The following is a 14,208-nucleotide window of genomic DNA, read 5'->3' on the forward strand; positions in this document are numbered from 1 at the left end:
AAATGATAATGATGAAGAAGAAGAAGAAAGGGAAAAAAAAAGTTGATTTCGCATGTATTTTTATAATAACAACTTTTTTTTTCTTTTTTTTTTTTGGTCTCAGTTAGTTAGCATGAAGTCATTAACATGTGAAAATTTATTTATTCAATTTTCTCTTATTTACGTTTATTTTGACGTTATCCCTTTCTTTAATCAAAATAAGTAAACACTTGAATCTAAAGAGTAATGATAAAGATATATCAACTAGAATACATTCATGTTATAAACTACAACATTTTATTGTTTACTTTTTTCAAATAAAAGACAAAAAAAAGCAAACAAGCAAAACGAAAAAAATGGATAAACAAATATGAAGTAAATATTTTTAGAATTGAATTCTACTTTATTATTATGACAAACTTCAAACATACATTCGGAGATTCTCTTTTATTTTGACATATGATAAAAGTAGTGGCACTCATCTAATTTTTTCTTTTTTTTTTTTTTAAAAAAAAAAAAAAAAAAAAAAAAAAAAAAAAAAAAAAAGAAAAAAAAAAGAAAAAAATTATATATACACATTATTTAAAAAGATAACATGTTATCAGAATTGCTGTTACACTATTTTCAAACTTCTTGTTTGTATACATGCATCGCCTTATCATTATCATATGAATAGATGCATCCTATTTATTACACTGCTTATCTTCTCCACAAATAAAATTGCTTACTTTGGTTTTAGTATGAGTTTATTTTTTTATTTTATTTTCTTTTTTGACAAAAGATCTTTTCGGAGACGAATCAAAATTCTAACAATAGCATTTTTGAAAAGAAATCAAAGAAAAAAACTTTACCGTGTTCATAAATGATGAAATTAAAAAAAAAAGAAAAAAAAGGAGGGAATTGATAATTTGCCCTTTCTTTTGCAACCTGAGATAAAAAATATCTTTACTAAGTTGAATGGTGTACAACAGTGTCTGAGACCAATTTGTTCATTGTCCATAAAGATGTACGCTATATGAGTTAATTATGTCAGTTTTGGAACCTTCATAATTACAATTAAGGAAATATCTCTTTTTCTTTCTTTTTTTTTAATTTCTTCAAGACAATTGTTTCTTTTTACTAAATGAGCCTCTATCAAGGGAGCCGTATCTTTCCATTTAAACAGAGTAGAGAGGTAATAAAATAAGTCTTGCAATAGTGATCTATAGATACAATGATTATGTATTCAGCAATAATTGAAGATATGAAGAAGGATCGGCAAACATGATAAATGTCCTTGCATGTAAAGGATCCTATTTCTGTATAAATATATTTTGCATTTATGTAAGAGGACATCTTCCTTTGATGAATCATTAGAGATACAAAAAGGAGAGCAATGAATATTTTGAAAAAGTGCAATAAGAGCAAATTAGATACAAGTATGTATACCGTTGGCTCTTTTCTTTTAAAATCATCTTGACAGTCCGCGTTATATACATGTTTCATATACCCCATACTCTTTCCCTCTTCTCTTCTTTTCAAACCCAGTAACAGACAAACAATAGTCAATCTCCACTACTGTTCGATGCCTCTGATAGAGTGATCAAAGGTGTATATTATTTACCCCTTGAATATATGACATTTTTACTATAAATTCAAGCTAAAAAAAAAATCATACATATTTGAAAATTAGGTATGTCTAGTGTTATTATGTAATATTTAATGCCAATGTAATTTCATAGCTTGACTGTGTATTTAATCGAGTTCTCTTTGTCAAGTCAGTTGTTCTCATAAGGAAAAGTAATCTAAAATCAAAATGTATTATTAATGTATGTTTATCATGAATAACTTTCCTTTCACATTCTTCCACACACATTATTGCAAGCAGTATACACTTTTTATGCACATTTCTATGATTTGTGTCAAGCATCCCTTCATGAGTAAATAATAGTGACAGTGCAACTCTGTGTCCTTTTTATTATATGCATTCTACTAAAATATTGAATTTTAGAATACAGTCTTTTGATTGAATGTTTCTTTTTTTCTTCTTCTTCTTTGCAAATAATTGTCTATATTAGATCAAGTTATTCTCTAGTTTATTACCGTCTATTGGCCAAGAGCCCTTATGATTATATTTATTATTGTTTGAATGAAAGCGAGTTAATGTTGTATATGATTAGAGCATATGCATATACATTCTGTTCAAATAGTTATCCGCCTTCAACATTAATCTTAACAAGAAACTTTCTTCAGTCACTCCTCCTCTTTACCCATTTATTTATTTTATTTTTTTTTGTTTCACCTCTAACTCTTTATGATACTTATTTTTGGTTTGTATTTTATTTCTCTATATTAATCTCTTTCGCAGCAGCAGCAGCAGCAGTAATGATGTCCATTCTATTATACTGCTACGAAATTGCTTTAATTTTGAAAGTAAGCTAAGGACGAGAAAATAAATTTGTTCTCAACTACGGAAATAAGAAAAAACTTTCAATATCCTTGTTGGCTACGCAAATAAAAACCACAAGAATATAATTTCGTCAACACTTAAGTAAGGTAAATCACTTTTCATATACCAACCGACTGTGTAGATTGTCTATGATATTTACAATGAATAGTAAAATTCAACCTACTACTCGTTCGCAGCAGCAGTTGGTGTTGTTATGGATTTATTTTTATTTTTATTTTTTTATTTTTTTATTTTTTTTTTTTTTTTGTTTCGGAAAAATTATGCGTCAAAATGTGGAGGAACAAGATTCATAATATCCAATCAATCATTCTAGTATTAGTAACAAAAAAAAAAATTCGAGCAAATTCTACATTAAAGTAGAAGTTGGTAGAATAAGCGAGCAAGTAAAGATATAAAAAGCTCAAGTATCAAGTCGATTCCAAAAAAAAATAGAATTCATCTTTGTTATTCTTTTATTTTCTTTAAAAAAAAAATGTCGTTTATTAGTCAACGCTTGTTCTCAGATGCCTTCCGTGATATGCAACGTGCTATGGCTGTATTTGACCATCCCTTTTTTAATACGACTCGTCGCTCATTATTAGGTAGCCCTTCTATCTTGATAAGTAGCAGTCCATCAAGAAGCGCTGGTTATTCTCATTTCTTTGGTAGCCACTATTATCCACCCACTGATATGGTCGAGACAGCTGATTCTTATGAATTAAGTGCTGAATTACCTGGTTTTGATAAAAAGAATATTAAAATTGAATTAGCAGACGATCAGACTCTTGTCTTGAGTGGTTCTGTTAACAACGAACAACATCAAGAATCAAAGTCAACTGTTACTACTATAGAAGAAGAAGTAAAAGAAAATAATGAGAAAGTAGACAACAAGAAGGAAACTGAACAGACTGCTGCAGCAACAACAACTGATCGTGCTTCTTCTCCTCAATGGTGGGTTAAAGAGCGTGTTGTTACTGGTTCATTTTCTAGATCATTTGATTTCCCTACACCTATTCAAGCAGATACAATCAAGGCTTCATTTGAAAATGGTATTCTTAAGGTGACCATTCCAAAGCCCACACAACAAGATCAAGCCAAACAAGAAATTCATATTGAATAAATAATAATAATAAAATGACTGTGGAGTTTGAATATAATAATAAAAATCATACTACTTATTCATGACTATGCCAAGATACTTTTAACTTTTTTTTTCTTTTTCTTTTTATTTTATTTATTATTATTACCTTTATAAAAGATGACCATTTATTATACACTTACCTTTGGCATATTAGTTACTGAGGTATATACATCACATTCTTTTTTAAAGATTGAAAATAATAAAAACTTTCCATTTATTTATAAATGTAATCTAGATGATTCTTTTTGGTCTTCTCGTTGTAAGTTATAATATACAAATGAAGAGAAGAAATCTCGGTCATCAATCTCGAGAAAATTAATTAATTTTTTTTTCATTTTAATTATGTAAAATAGCTTCCTTTACCTTCTCGTTGGCGTCGTGCCATGCTTAAGTTTGCTTCGACATCTCCAGTTGTAAATTACATATTTATATATATTTTATTCTATTATAATGACAATATACATATTTATATATAATGGAATAATTAACGTTAAATTTAATTTGTATGTATAGATGGTAAAGGGATTACATCTCCTCAAGATTATCTTTGGGCAAGTATAAACAAATGTTCATATAAATATATATATATATATATATATGTGTGTGTGTGTGTGTGTGTGTGTGTGTATGTATTTGCTAATATCATATTTATCAATAGATTTATCTTTGTACTTTTTATTGGTAATTAAATTTATGAAACACATAACCAATACATATATACATGTATATTAAGATGAATATTAGATACTGTGAACCGTCTTCAGCGTATTGATACTGAAGCAGAAGAGGATAAACAACATCATCATGATTATGGCTATGAAACTAGTGTTAAGGCTAAAAAGTTTTATACACAAAGAAATCTTTATTTGACTGGATTTACTCTCTTCTTGTCCTTGTAAGGAAGTTTACGATATTAATTTTTTTTTTTTTAATATTAATAATTCACATGTTATTTGCTATAATTGTGTAGAATTTTGGAAAGAACGAGTACATTAGTTTTAAACTTATTACAAAGAGAAGAAGAATTAAAGAAGGCTAAGAATGAGGTAAATTATTATTAATTTAAATCAACACGTAGTTATAAGCTTTAACTTTCTCTTTCTCTCTCTCTCTTTTTTTTTTTTTTTTTTTTTTTTTTTTTTTTTTTTTTTCATTTAGAACCTTGAATCAACTAAAGACCAACAAAAATTAATCGAAATGGAAGAAGAATATAAAAATAAGGTTGCTAATTTGACTGAACAAATCAAAGAATTAAAAAGACAAAAGCTTGACTATGAAACATTAAAGAAACAAGCTGATCAACAAGCTAAAGAATATAATCGTTTGGCTGATGAATTCAATCAATTAGAAAAGGAATTGTCTTCTTCCAACGAAGCAAAAAAGGATATTTAAAATATACCACATTTGAATAGTAGGATATGTTTAAATAAAGATATTACGTAAAATAGTATATCTAATTAAAAATGAACATGTTTAAATATCATCCTATGCTTCAGTAATGAAACATAGATATGCTTTGAAAGAAATAAAGTAGTAGTAGTAGTAGACAATTATTTAAATTACAGAATAGAATTATACGTGCCCACTTTTGAGCTTATTTCATATAAGATCTGACACAAACTTTGGCTAGTAGAAAGAAGAGAAAGCTAGATAACACGGTTGTTGTTATTGTAAAGCTGTCAATTCTACCGAAGAATCATGAATTCTAATTGGATACACGCTTTTTTTGTAGGTGTGCTAACTATCATTTATGAAACATTTTTTTTATATTAAATATGAACAATAAGAATTGGTTTCAATACCAATAAATGGATATAACACAAATCCTTTTTTTTTTTTTTTTAAATTATGTTTGTTCGGCCATTCACATCTATACCTAGCTTGATTATAACTTTTATTATATTTTGGGCTGAATTCTTTATTCGTCTTATTGTAACATTCACCCCAAAATTTATTATTCTTTTCGCAGATTCCATAGTGAAAAGGTAATAGAGTAAAGTTAAAAAAAAAAAAGAGAGCGAGAATAATAGCCCAGTGTTTTGTTAACATGAATTCGCTGGCTATAGTATATTTCCACAGTTTTCTGAATCAGTCAAAGAACCTCATGTGAGTCCATTAGAACATGCAAACACATTTGAAGAAATGATTCAATTTTGGAATTATAACTATGAGGAACATTATGTTCGAACCCAAGATCAATATCTTTTATGTCTTCACCGTATTAAAGAGCCTAAACATGCACACCATTTTGATACAACCATCTTGGAAAAGGGGGCAACCATTATTGATCGCTTGAACAAGTTTAACAAGACGAAAAGATATCGAAAAGGGAAACCTGTTGTTTTGCTGTATCATGGATTAACATTAACTTCAGAGGTTTGGATTTCAAATATTAAAGAACAACGTAATTTAGCTTTATATCTTGTTGAGCATGGTTATGATGTATGGATGGGGAACGCTCGTGGAAATAAGTATAGTCAATCTCATTTAACAAGAAATCCAAAAAATGATGATTTCTGGGAATTTTCTATAAATGAATTTGCTATGTTTGATATGCCGGATACAATCAATGTAAGTAAATACATATATATAAAAAAAAATCTTTTCCTGTAATTTGTTGCTGCTAAACAGAAAGAAAGAAAAAAAAACTAACATTTTCCTATAGTATATTTTAAAACAAACAGGTGCACCTAGTTTAACTTATATTGGATTCTCTCAAGGAACAGCTCAAGCATTTGCAGCTCTTTCTATTGATCCAGATTTAAATGAGAAAGTAAACTTATTTATTGCACTTGCACCAGCTGCTTCACCTAAAGGATTTTCTCATCCTCTTATAGATGGTTTTGTAAAAGCAGCTCCTTCTATTATTTATAGTTTATTAGGTCGTAAGATATTTTTAAAATCTGTCGTGTTTTGGCAACGCGTCATTAGCCCTCCTCTCTTTGTAAAATTAATTGATGGAGCTGTCTGTTTCTTATTTGGCTGGCATTGTAAAAATATGACAGAGGATCAAAAATTAGTGAGTTATCAGCATTTATTCAGTATGACGAGTGTAAAGTCGATTGTGGTAAGTAAGTTAGTTATTAAATAAATAAATAAATAGAATAGAATAGAATAGAATAATGAATAATATTGTTATATATAATATGAAAAGCATTGGTTTCAAATTATTAGTTCTGGTAGATTTCAAATGTATGATGAAACACCTAGTATTTTACCTTATAGTACAATCAATTCTGTTATTGATCATTTACCTGCAAAGTTTCCTACAAAACAAATCAAGACACCTATCGCTATCTTTTATGGATCGGGTGATACTCTAGTTGATATCGATATACTTCAAACTGATTTACCTCCATTAGCTTATGTTAAAAATATTCATGGATGGGAGCATATGGATTTCTTGTGGGCTACTCATCTTGAAAAACAAGTATTCCCGGATATCATTAAACTACTTGATTATTTTAATAGTGGTAGTAAACATGAAGAAGTCACGGCTACTATTCAAGGAGAGAAAGGAAGGAAAAAAGCTGGAAAATAACCTTACTGTGTAAATTATGATATCAGTCAATAACAACTTTTTTTTTTTTAAGGTAAGAAAGCAAAATATGCTTCATAATCATACCTTTCTGTAAACTCATTAACCAAATAAAAAGGACAATAAATAAAGAACATAAACAGCTACAGAGCTCATTTTGACTCTATTCTAAACATCATTAGACGACTCTTCTTCTACAAGTCATCAATAATTAGATTCATTATTATACAAAAATTTTAAAAATAGATATTTATTTATTGATAATATGTGTGTTTTTTCATTTTTAATTAATAATAATAAAAAAGGGGTAATGATCCAATTAGCCAGTAGCTTCATTATATAATAAAAAAAGGCTACTGTTTCCAGAAGCAACCAATCGTGGAGGTTGATCATTATGTGCTTCCTTTCACAGTCTTATTTAACGAGAGACGCGAAAACTACAAATGAAACATACTCTCGATATTGGACAATAGAAATGACTATTATCCTCACAACGATATTAATGAATGTTTATTTAAAGTGACCATCATCATTAGAACTTCACTAAAGATTGTTTTTATTTAAAGTGACCTATGTCTTTAAACTTCACTAAAGATTGTTGATTTAACGTGACCAATATCTTCAAAACTTCACTTTAACAAAAAAGAAGAAGAAGAAAAAAAAAAAGAAAAAACAAAAACGAGAGTGTGAAATAAAAATAGGAGAAGGAAAAAAAAATTTTTTTTTTTCACATAAACAAACGGTCTAATAGGTGCAATGCTTTCCATGGAAGAGCATAATTGAACCTATTTGTCTTTGTTACACTTCGGATAGATCTTTCCTCTCTCACTCTCCTTTTTTCTTTATTATTATTAGTTGCCTCTTATAGAATTATAAATAATTTGTATACCGCTTTAACGGCTAAATCTAGTTGCAAGATATTCAAATATCAGACTATCCTTTATCAGTGAAGTAGTTTATTCAATGTATGAATGAATAAAGGAAAAGAGAAAAACAGGATAAATATCAGGAACTGACTTATAATATCATGTTTCTTGATTAAACATGCGGATCAAGGAATTCTATCTAAATTCCCCCCTGAATCTCTCTTGATCCACTTTATCAAATAATATTAAAAACTTCTAGCACTTCATTGTCTATAACATAACTTATTCAATCGTTAACTAACAATTTTCCGATTCGCATCTTATCTCAGACTTCTTTAACGAGTCTTATAAATACCCTATCAATTTAAATTAATAAATAAAATCATTGACTTTTGAATGATTCTTTGGTCTCGTTAACTTTTTTTGTCTTTTTATTATGATGTTTTTTTATCAAGAAATATCACAGACTGACCAAACTGGATTAACCGTAATGACCAAACTAGATTGATTGGACTGACCGGATTGACTAGATTGGATTGACTATGTTACGATTGTAGTCGTCCTTACAACTAAGTTAATAGAAATAAACCATCATTTGTTTACACAATAAAGAGGTTATTCAAATAAAACTAGTGTATTTGTACTTTACAGCATAATATTCATTCTATAACATTCAGTTTTAATAACAGGTCATTGTTAAAAATAATCATATACATTGTATTATATAATAATAAGAATTCAATAGGATTATGACTGTTATATGTAGTTACATAATCACTTACATAAATCATACATATTATATATACAATATACATCTATAATATTAAATATTGTTATGTAATAACATCTTAGAGGATGATAATAGTAATAATGGCATATTCACTGTGAATTAATATCAACGTGGCACTTACCCCAGAAATAACCATTGGGTATATTGTTAGTAACAGCGACAGCTCAGGGAGAAATATGCATATTGCATGCAGAATTACTCAGAGACAATATTTACACATAATGCTTTATTGTAGCAATATCCGCTTGTCCAAATCATACTTCTATTAATATCACTTACCTTCCAAAAACATATAAATAGCCCTTGTCATTTTTCCATATTTTTTTGTTGGTCTCTTCTTTTTGGTACGAACTGTTCGTCATAAAAAGCACTTTAACAAGGAAAACGAAGATCACTTTAGCTATGATGATATTGAAAAAAATTGCAATATTGCCAATCTCAAGGATGATAATTTTGACCAGCAATCAAACATTGATCTAGAAAAAGGTAATACTATGAATGAAGATACTCAAACTAAGACGAATGAAACTGTCTATCCCGAGAAGACTGAGGTGGCTCCTCCTCCTGAAGAGAAGAATGAAGTAAACCAAGCTGAACAGAATAATGATTCAGTTGCTAGTCAATTTATGCAGCGTATTAACTTTTTTTGAAAGCATAGCAATTGATTCAACACCAACGACTATAGTCACTGCTGCTGTTGATGTTGTAATTGCTTCATCTTCTGTACCATTAGCCTGCTATCCTAATGAGGACTTTAAGAATAAACTTGAGTTCTTTGAAAACTTGTGTTCACAACAAGAACGATTAGAAGAAACAAGTGACAGTGACAGTGACAGTGACAGTGACAGTTACTTATCTCCAATTAGTAGCATCACTAGTTTTTGGGGCTTTTACGATGGAATGTAATATTTTAAAGTAAAAGAAAATAAAAAGAAAAAGAAGAAAGAAAGGGAACAAAAGGAAGTATAGTTTGAGACTATGTTTTATTCAATAAAGAAAAGTAAAATAAAAAAATAAGAATTGAAAGTTAAAGATTATTTTATGTCTACACAACTGTTTGTATTTATATTAATAAATCCTGAATCAAAGAAATAAAAAAGATAAGTCATGAAACAGTGTTATTATTCAGATATATACGTCTTGTTGCTTCAAGAATCTGATTTATATGGATTATCTATTGGGTGTTATAATGATCTGATTACGTTTTAAATAAAAAATTTATTGTTTGATCTGAGCTTAGGTTCCTGGTGTCTATTTAAGTGGATCAAAGACGACTTGAATCCTTTGTCAAGGTTATAAAAATAAATATTTCAGAAATAATACGATGTCTTATAATTGATCCATCTAGACGATTGGATGTCAATAAGAAGTTTTATATTATTTACAAGATGTTATCTACAGAGTTTTATTTTATATTCAGGCTTATAGTTTATCCTTTATTATGTAATTCATCTATTATAATAATACTTATGCTTATATCCAGAGCTTGTTCTATAACAGCTTTAACTATGAAGATGATGCTGAGAGTATTAAAGCTGACAAACTGGATACTCAAGTTAAAATCCAAACCAGTGATATTCTACCTCAAGAATATTTACCCAATACTTATTTTGGAGTCCTTGATAGAAATGAACGCTGGCAAGAACATGGTCTATACTTTGGTAGTATGTCTACGATGTAATCGAATATTCAAACAGTCAGAATCTCAAATGGCTCGACTGGTCTTTTTGCTAGTGCCCTTTCAAGAAACAATTTTATAAAGAATGAAGATGAGTTCTTGAGGATAAAATCTTGGAGTAGCCTATAGTATCCCCAGTTAATTTGATTTTTGTAGGGGAAGACAGCAAAGCTGTTTCAAAATTATATTTAACGTCCCAATGGGACTAAAAAAATATATGAATGAAAATAAAATAAAAAATTTTGTTGAGAATTCGTTTTAAAAAGGAGAGAAAAAAAAATAAGAAAGTAACTTCGTTAGTAATGTTGAGCTCTTCAAAAAGAATGTAGTGGTGAGATTATATGTCGACATTATTTTGAAAGTGTAATTGCCAAATGATGGCCGAGCAAAGAGGAAGAAGGGATATTAGAACTAAAAGGTTGATCATCGAAAATCGATCGCCAATGATTTTTTCATAGACTGAATAAAATACAACCAACAACAGACAAACAGGAAACAGAAGAAGCCACAGGAGAGGTCAAATATTTGAATCCCCTATAATCTAAAGAGAACAAAAAAGACAATAGCTGTTGAGAATTAGTTTGTACTTTGGGGGTAAAAAAGTAGTAATAGTTGTATTCCAGATATTCCGTTTGACAGGGCATTCATAGATAAGATGCTTGAAAGTGTCCCCAGAATGATGACAATGAATGAATGCAGGTGATGGATAAGTATCTGGAATTAGATAATTAAGTAGTCTTTTGGTGGGGATCTTACCGTGAACTGTTCGAAACTACACTGTATGGGCTGCTGGAGGAAGAGATGTACGCCAAAGTTTATTCCAATGAGAAGGATTAAGTTTCGTAGTTGCTTGAGGAGGAAACAGAGTGTCATGTATTAAAAAACCAAGATGTTTAGGAGATTCGAATAAATGAATAAAAAAGGGCATTTGAGTTTCAACAATAGGGAATAAGTCAGCGTCTTGAAGATTAGGGGCAGGAAGTACAACATTCATGTAACAAAAAAAATTGTGCAAAAAGTCGAATGTAATTTGAGCCAAAAGCGATACGAAATTTACGGAGTAATCTGGGATACCTTGTTTCACAATCAGTATGTTGTCGAAGCAAACCAGTTCCCAAGTCAATAATAAAGAAATCCTTAGCTATTACTTTGGACATACCCGTGATATTTCTAGCGAATATCGTAGACATCAGCAACTCATTTTGTAAAATGAATGGAGTCTGGGAAGTTGAAGTAATAATGGAAGCTAAATCCAGATCTAACATAGTATCTAATGACAGATTGGTCTGATCGATATTACTTGGTGGCGATGAGTCTTGTAAGGAAAAAAAAACAGTTTAAATGATTAAATCCCTTTCTTCTTGTAGGAAATAATAGAGGCCATAAATAAGACGAGTAGCCCTTAGTAGCGATAAGAGATAAACCGTATTTGATATACGGAACACTGGTGCGTAAAAATATTTTACTTATATATTGTGGTTGTTGTAGGATGGTTGGTGAAACAATGAGAACTGCCAACCAACGCCACCGCAGTTTTATTTGTTGGACCATTGGATCCAGAACTCCTATTCCATCATGATGTTTGTGTGGAACTAAATTACGATAAGCGATTCGAGGGAAGCGAGAAGCGTTAAGGAAGGAAGCACATATATCACGTATACGATCGGTCTATGTTAATAAGGTAGATATAAAAAGACAGAATAAGTCTGTATAAAACTTTTATTAAAATGAAAAAGAGTAAATAATTTGCTTTCGAATGACATGTAATTCTTAAATAATCATTTGATAATCTTAGTGTAAGGAATGTTTTAAAAGGAGAAGGAGGAAATAAAGATCGGCAATTAATTTTGGAACAATCTAGTAGATCCTGTCTAATAAAGTACCTTCTGTTCTGCCATGATCTGAGTCCATACATACTGTCGAATCAGCTTTAATCACGACATAGCCTTTAGAAGTAAGTCATACAACACTGGAAGATATAAACTACTCCAAAAGGGGACTTCTTGAATACACTATTTGAGTTGTATCCTTAAGGTTCATAGGATACAGCAACTGCACGCAACACACACACACACACAGAAAGAGAGAGAGAGAGAGAGATTTCAGGTAAAGAGTTAAACATCGCCGTATAGTTGGGAATGAGATAAAATAGAGTGTGTATTTGTACAAAGCGCGTGGTATGATTTGAGGCTAACTTCCCATTGCTATAGAGATTCATTCAGTGCTATAGAGATTCATTATAGACTTTTGTACATACATGAGATACATGTATTATCCATGACCTCAAATAGAGGATGAGTATCAATGAATATGCTATGTTTCATTGTAAATTAAACATCTCTTAGCCAAAGCTTTCAAGCATATAAAGAAGAAAAAACGAGAAACGAAAGACTGGTACACGATTTGTAAACTTAAAAAAGACTAATTGACTTTATAGTAAAAACACATAGAAAGAGAGAAAAAAAAAGAAACTAAAAGTATATACAGTTTTTATCCCTTAGATAGCTTTAAAGGGAACGCACATGATATAAAGGGTATTTTATTCATATTGGTGTTTTTAATTTAAAAGGTTGGTTGTCTCAAGTTATTGTGCAGCGTTTAAAAGATCTAAGTTTGGCTGCTTTTTGAGCTTGTTAAAACCGTTTAAGATTGATTTCAAAACAAATAATACAGTTTATTGAACCAAGGCGGTCTGTATCTGAACTTTAGTATGTTATATCAAATAGGTACTCAGATAATCTCATATACAAGGCCATGTTGAAGTTTAGTTTAATGTAATTATTGGTCTTTCTTCTGAGTCTTGAATCAATTTAGAACTTTAAAGTATATAAGCTTAAAGATGATGAAGCAAAAACAATTCCATTCGCAGCAATCCAGAGGCAGCACCGTAGTAATACGGCACCAACACAATTGACCGCATGGGGGGGTCGATGCAAGGGCAGCACCCTAGCTCCTAGAATTGTTACGGACTACCGGTTTCATAACCTTTCTTTGCCCTTCAACTATGCTCGCGGTAGGTGTCACGTTGCAGCTAACAAAATAGCCACGCCGTCAAGTCCGTTCTTCATCTGGCATCTCACAATCCCATTCGCAGCAATCCAGAGGCAGCACCGTAATAATATGGCACCAACACAATTGACTGCATGGGGGGGTCGATGCAAGGGCAGCACTCTAGCTCCTGGGATTGTTACGGACTACCGGTTTCATAACCTTTCTTTGCCCTTCAACTATGCTCGCGGTAGGTGTCACGTTGCAGCTAATAAAATAGCCACGCCGTCAAGTCCGATTTTGGCGATGCCAATAGCTTAGATAGTTTCAGTTCAATCTGTTTGCTACAAAATTTGAGTACATTTGCTCGTCATAATATAGATTATGCTATTAGTTGATGGCCTTTATTTTTTTTTCTTATAAGGAATAACTTACATAAAACTTGCTTGATTCTACTACTGTATAGATGTTGTCAGAGAGATGAGACAACAAAAAAAAATGTATGGAAGTAGAAAAAAAAAAGAGAAAAGGAATGCAAAAACAAGAGAAGTGCGTAATCTATGCAAAAAAAAAAAAAAAAAAGTGACGTCAGCATTTAGTTATTATAGTAACCCAATGAACAAGTAATACTTGATTCCGTGGCCATCATAAAATGATTGATCATAAGCTCTAAAGATAATGGAATTAATATCATAGTGGATAGTATATACAACCCTAAGTTTTATTAACACATTAGTGTGTGTTTTATTGAATTGGATATGATGCATTAATTTGACTCTTCCCCCATCTGATTTTTCTCT

At 30.4% G+C, this 14,208-nt stretch overlaps 7 protein-coding genes across 7 annotated transcripts; 5 read left to right on the forward strand and 2 right to left on the reverse strand.

The window, feature by feature from the left end:
• Window positions 1-2,848: 2,848 nt before the first annotated feature.
• BX663DRAFT_106710 (HSP20-like chaperone) lies at window positions 2,849-3,976 on the forward strand. Its single transcript, XM_051521480.1, has 3 exons — window positions 2,849-3,710; window positions 3,784-3,807; window positions 3,902-3,976. The coding sequence occupies exon 1, from the start codon at window positions 2,901-2,903 to the stop codon at window positions 3,525-3,527; it is 627 nt and encodes a 208-aa protein (XP_051381377.1). The 5' UTR covers window positions 2,849-2,900; the 3' UTR covers window positions 3,528-3,710; window positions 3,784-3,807; window positions 3,902-3,976.
• BX663DRAFT_531840 (B-cell receptor-associated protein 31-like-domain-containing protein) lies at window positions 3,666-4,940 on the forward strand (the record flags this gene model as incomplete). The annotated part of the gene is made up of 7 exons (XM_051530409.1): window positions 3,666-3,710; window positions 3,784-3,807; window positions 3,902-3,961; window positions 4,062-4,103; window positions 4,313-4,443; window positions 4,519-4,594; window positions 4,707-4,940. The coding sequence occupies 7 exons, from the start codon at window positions 3,666-3,668 to the stop codon at window positions 4,938-4,940; spliced, it is 612 nt and encodes a 203-aa protein (XP_051381378.1).
• Window positions 4,941-5,690: 750 nt separating this feature from the next.
• BX663DRAFT_437436 (Alpha/Beta hydrolase protein) lies at window positions 5,691-7,089 on the forward strand (the record flags this gene model as incomplete). Its single annotated transcript, XM_051523229.1, has 3 exons — window positions 5,691-6,119; window positions 6,214-6,615; window positions 6,703-7,089. The coding sequence occupies 3 exons, from the start codon at window positions 5,691-5,693 to the stop codon at window positions 7,087-7,089; spliced, it is 1,218 nt and encodes a 405-aa protein (XP_051381379.1).
• Window positions 7,090-9,236: 2,147 nt separating this feature from the next.
• BX663DRAFT_487556 (uncharacterized protein) lies at window positions 9,237-9,648 on the forward strand (the record flags this gene model as incomplete). The annotated part of the gene is made up of 2 exons (XM_051524753.1): window positions 9,237-9,375; window positions 9,428-9,648. 2 exons carry the CDS (start codon window positions 9,237-9,239, stop codon window positions 9,646-9,648), a joined length of 360 nt encoding a protein of 119 aa, XP_051381380.1.
• A 1,313-nt stretch (window positions 9,649-10,961) lies between these two features.
• Window positions 10,962-11,192, reverse strand: BX663DRAFT_437249 (uncharacterized protein; the record flags this gene model as incomplete). Its single annotated transcript, XM_051523220.1, has 1 exon — window positions 10,962-11,192. A coding segment is annotated over one exon (231 nt), but the record flags the coding sequence as incomplete, so codon positions are not given.
• On the reverse strand, window positions 11,193-12,806 carry BX663DRAFT_562305 (uncharacterized protein; the record flags this gene model as incomplete). Its single annotated transcript, XM_051531965.1, has 4 exons — window positions 12,304-12,806; window positions 11,887-12,088; window positions 11,478-11,735; window positions 11,193-11,380 (listed from the first exon to the last, which is right to left on the reverse strand). Exons 1-4 carry the CDS (start codon window positions 12,316-12,318, stop codon window positions 11,193-11,195), a joined length of 663 nt encoding a protein of 220 aa, XP_051381382.1. The 5' UTR covers window positions 12,319-12,806.
• Window positions 12,807-13,130: 324 nt separating this feature from the next.
• On the forward strand, window positions 13,131-13,729 carry BX663DRAFT_487558 (uncharacterized protein; the record flags this gene model as incomplete). The annotated part of the gene is made up of 2 exons (XM_051524754.1): window positions 13,131-13,146; window positions 13,245-13,729. The coding sequence occupies 2 exons, from the start codon at window positions 13,131-13,133 to the stop codon at window positions 13,727-13,729; spliced, it is 501 nt and encodes a 166-aa protein (XP_051381383.1).
• Between the last annotated feature and the right edge of the window lie 479 nt (window positions 13,730-14,208).

This window comes from Cokeromyces recurvatus, assembly GCF_025118155.1.
Source record: "Cokeromyces recurvatus strain NRRL 2243 chromosome Unknown BX663scaffold_18, whole genome shotgun sequence".
In the NCBI taxonomy this organism is placed as follows: Eukaryota; Fungi; Mucoromycota; class Mucoromycetes; order Mucorales; family Mucoraceae; genus Cokeromyces; species Cokeromyces recurvatus.